General features: G+C 50.9%; 1 protein-coding gene across 1 annotated transcript in view; it reads right to left on the reverse strand.

The window, feature by feature from the left end:
* Positions 1-1,038: 1,038 nt before the first annotated feature.
* The window catches only part of MPZ (myelin protein zero), a 3,864-nt gene continuing 305 nt past the window's right edge, over positions 1,039-4,597 (reverse strand). The window contains exons 2-6 of the mRNA XM_007467139.1: positions 2,295-2,461; positions 1,838-2,051; positions 1,460-1,595; positions 1,242-1,302; positions 1,039-1,140 (exon numbers count right to left, since the gene is read on the reverse strand). Coding sequence (XP_007467201.1) covers positions 1,039-1,140; positions 1,242-1,302; positions 1,460-1,595; positions 1,838-2,051; positions 2,295-2,461 — 680 coding nt within the window. The remainder of the gene's footprint in view (positions 1,141-1,241; positions 1,303-1,459; positions 1,596-1,837; positions 2,052-2,294; positions 2,462-4,597) is intronic.

Below are 4,597 nucleotides of genomic sequence, written 5' to 3' on the forward strand. Positions count from 1 at the left end.
CCCCCCCCCCCGTTTCTCATTTGTTTTTCCTGCTTTTTCTTTGGTTATTTAAAAGCTATTTCTTAAGTCTCATTTGTCCCCTCCTCAACCCCCTCACCTATGAAGATACTTTGTCTCTCCCTCTCCTTTCCCGTGACCTTGAGTCCCAGAACAGTGCTCCAAAGTGGTCAGGGGGCACCATTCCTGTAGCTGAGGTTTGAGGATCAGGGGCCCCTCTGCTAGGGGTGGCTCTCCGTTAAGGATTTAATGGGGGGTGGGGAATTGCCAAAGCCACATGACGTCATTGGTACTCAGTCATGGGGGGAGGGTAGAGCATGGGCACAGATCAGATCAACAAACAAACAAACAAGAATGGATTAAAAAATAAAAAATAACTAACAACCTAAATAAAACCTGAAGGAGAATCTGATCTGGGTGACCTGGGTGTTAGCTGGGAGGGCAGTGTCTGGAGCTGGGTCACTTGATGGTGGGGAGGGAGGGTCAGAGAGAGGAGGGTCAGAGGGACAGGCTAGGTGGTGCAGGGGACGGGAATATCAGGTGGCCTGGAGTTGAGGCAGGGGGTAGCAAGGTCCCTTTCTTCTCAGCGCCAGAGAAACAGGCACCAAACACATAGTCCCTGGGGCGGGTGAAGCGTAGGATGGAGCCCTGGGCTTCCAGAAAGCCAGGGGGTGAAGGTGGGGGAGAATATGAAGTGCCTGGGGAACGAATTTTGGAATGAAACTTACATCTCAAAGGGAAGTGAGGGCAGGGCAGGGCTGGGGAGCTAAGGAGGAAAGCACCTAGACGGGGGATAGAGGAGCCTAGGTCCCCCTTTTCTGGCAGGGCCTTGGTGGGGGGGGCGGGTGATCACTTTTCTGAGTCCAGGCCCATCATGTTCTTGAGGGCATTCTTGAGGCTGGTTCTGCTGGGGGACTTGACAGCAGGCCGGAGCTCCGAGCTCTGCTCATCCTTTCGTAGCTCCATCTCTATGACCACCATCTGAGAGCCTTTGGAAGCCTCCACCCCTGACCCCTTACCCCCCGCCCGGCCCGCTAACCGCTATTTCTTATCCTTGCGAGACTCCCCCAACCCTTTGGTCTTCTTCTCACTGGCAGCTTTGGTGCTTCTGCTGTGGTCCAGCATGGCATACAGCACTGGCGTCTGTGGGGAGGAGTGCACGCATCAGTCACCGGTCTGGTGGGGCTTGACTGTTCCCATCCTTCCCCTGACTGCTGCCCGGAGGCACCCCAAGTCCCGCTAACCTGCCGGCCGCGCTTCGACGAGTCCTTCACGGACTTGTGCAATTTCCCCTTCTCCATGGCACTGCAGGGAAAGGGGGTGCTATGGATTTGGCCCTGGTGGAGCCCCTCACGGAGGGATCAAGGCTTCCTTTTCCCTTTGGCCCTCCCACCCATTGGGTTAGTCTCCGCCCAGATGGGGAGTAGTGGGTTGGGGAAGGGGAGTCGGCTCCGCCCCTTACCTGAGTCTCCTCTGCAGGGCCGCCTGCCTGCGTAGCCAGCAGTACCGAATCAGGTAGAAAAGCAGCAGCAGCAATAGAACAACCCCCAAAACACCCCCGATCACGGCTCCCAGCACCACCCCGTACCTAGTAGGCACTAAAAGGGGAAGGAAAAGAAGTGGCGGAATGAGCAGGGACAAATATTTTTGGTTCCTAGCCCCACACCTATTCCCTAAGGTTTGGGTTGTAAGACATCCCAACTAAGGCTGTCTTCTGCCCACTCTCCCAGAGCCTGAGGGGCATTAGCCCCGGCATTTTGCCCCTTCCCCCAGCCTCTCAGGGAGGCCCGATCCCCTCTCTGAACTCCCTCCCATACCCACATCCCACCTCCACTCACACCTTTTTCAAAGACATAGAGCGTGACCTGAGAGGTCTTGCCCACTATGTCTGGTGGGTTTTTGACGTCACAGGTGAAAGTGCCGTTGTCACTATAGTCCAGGTTGTGTATGACAATGGAGCCATCCTTCCAGAGAGGGTCCCCTACCCACTGAATGCGCTCTTTGAAGGTCCCCACCTCATCGATGTAGGGTTGTCCCTTGGCATAGTGGAAGATCTATGAGGAATGAGGGGAAGCATGTATTTCTAGCTTCAGGGTGAGGGATTCTGGGCTGGTGAGGGTAATGCTGGGGAGGGGGTTCAGCCCTAGTCAGTGTGACAAAGATTGCCACTTATCTTGCCAAAGATGGGGTTATGGCTCATAAAGGATTTCCCCTTCCTTAGCCCAAGTTCTCTTTTCTGTGGTTCTTTGAAGCACCCTTTCTGTTATGCAATCTCAGGATTCCCCCCAGGCACTCACCGAGATGGCATCACGGCCTCCTTCTGGCTGGTAGCGCCAGGTGAAGGAGATGTCATCTGAGACCCACTCACTGGACCAGAAGGAGCAGTGCAGGGTCACCCGGGAGCCCACAGCACCGTGGACCTCCTTGTCCGTGTAAACCACAATGGCCTGGGCTGGGGAGAGCACTGCAAACATAGAGGGGAAATCAGATGCACATGTGAGCCCAAAAAGGGATATCGAGGGAGTGAGACTAATAGGAAGTCAAGCCTGAGTCAGAGGCCATAGCAAAGACTGGGACAGAGATGACGAATTCTGAGGTCCAGGTCTCTCTCGCCTAATTGAATAGATGAGTGGAAATGCTGTGTTGGTTCAAGCTCCTTGGCATAGAGGAAATGAAGTCAGCAGTACCAGAATTCCCCTGAGGACTCTTCCAGAAGTTGAATTCTGTCTCCAAGTCTAACTTTCCCTTTGCATCAGTATCTAATTCTTAAGCTATCCCTTAGATGCAGGCTTTACAATTTTTTAAACTTATTATAAATTATACAGGTAACACATAGTGCATTCTTCTTATAACTATTCAAGCAATAGAGATAAAGAGCTAAAGTCTCTCTTGACCAATTCCTTTCCTGTAGTCCCCTCCCAGATATTACCAATGTTATCAGTTTAATGTGTAACCATTTTCTATGTGTCAGACCCAATATAAACTCAAGATACACATATACTTATAAGAAATAGTTTCTTTCTGTGGAGCTTTCTTTTCTTTCTTTCTTTTTTAAACATACATTGCATTATAGTCTACTTTTTTTTTTTTTTGCTTAAGAATATATGTATAAAAAGAATATATGTATCTGTTGGGAGTGTTCCACTTTGATGCGTACAGATCAATATTATTTTTAACAGCTACATAGTACTTCAGAGTATAACAAACTCAAATGTCTTGCAGAAAAATTGAAGATAACTAGAGAATGTAAGTCTTCTTCCCTGACCCAGCTGTCTTCAGTGCTGAATCCCTGATTGCCATACAGCTGCTCTTGGTTGGGGGGTCACGGAAGGAAGGACCTCATATCCCTCTCAGGGGAAACTTGATTCAGAGCAGGACCCTCAAGCCCAAAGCTCAGATGACTCTGCATTTGAGCCCCTTGTGGTTCTGCTTTGACCCTCCTCACCCTCCTCTTGGCCATTTTGGCCCAGTGTCACTCCCAAGACTCACCCACACAAGGCCATTCCAGGGAGATTATGTGTGTGGGCTGGCCCTGGCTGGGGGCAACTGTAGACCCTTTTGTTCTATGGGAGAGGGAGGAAGCAACCAAATAAATAGAGACCCATTGTCTGACCACTGACCAATGTTGGGGGCTCATGCCTCCCCTCCCCTCACTGCCCCCCGTACCCCTGCCCGTGGTCCATAGTCCCAAATCTCTCACCTCAGCATGCAATACCAGTGACTCACCTCCTGGGACTCAGCCTTTGAGCCTTCTTGGGTATCCCAAATGTAACAAGGAAGGTTATTCATTGGATCTAACTTCTATTCCTCCTGTTCAAATATCAACCACTGCCCTTCAGCTCTGTTCAATGGTGCTATGAGTGGGACAGAACTCTCTCTCCCTCTTATACTCCAAGGTCCCCACTCCCCATTTCCCTCACCATGCCCTTCTCCAACTCCCTATCCGTAACATTTTCTCAGGATACCTCTGAATAGTCCAGTACAGTCCAGAAGAGTCTAGCTGCTAGGTTTAGGACTCAAGGAGCTGACCGCAGAGAATCTCAGACATTCTAACCAGCCTTCCGTCCCCTCCCCCCATTTGCCCTACTTCTCACCCACTGCAATAGGCTTCAGGGCAGTTTGGAGAAGGGAACAATCCATTCAGATAACCCTGCTTTGAACTTCTCTTCCTCACCCAACATCTGCCTTGGGGCAAGGAAGGTGCTGGTCAACTTATGTGGAAGATAGCTTTAGATGAGACAAGACCCTAGAATCTCATAGAACCTCCCTTCTACTCTGTTCACCCACATAATGGACAACAGATCCACAGAGAGAAACTCTGAGACACCAAGAGACAAAGGATCAGAGGAGTTGGGACCACAAACCTTGGGCTCCTTCCTTAGATCACATTCCCTGACTTTTCTCTTCGGGGAAACTGAGGTTAAGGTACCTTCTGCACGACTAGGGAAGGAGTAGGGACCAGAACCCAGATGTCTGAGCATGTTTCTTACCAAGCTCTAACATTGCTTCCTAGTAGGCCTTCACCACCGCTTTGGGGGCATGTTACTGGCTTCCAACGGGGGCCAGTCGGGTCCACCTCAGGGAAGCTCTCTACACTCTT

Source organism: Lipotes vexillifer, unplaced genomic scaffold (genome assembly GCF_000442215.2).
Source record: "Lipotes vexillifer unplaced genomic scaffold, Lipotes_vexillifer_v1.1 scaffold902, whole genome shotgun sequence".
Lineage (NCBI taxonomy): Eukaryota > Metazoa > Chordata > Mammalia > Artiodactyla > Lipotidae > Lipotes > Lipotes vexillifer.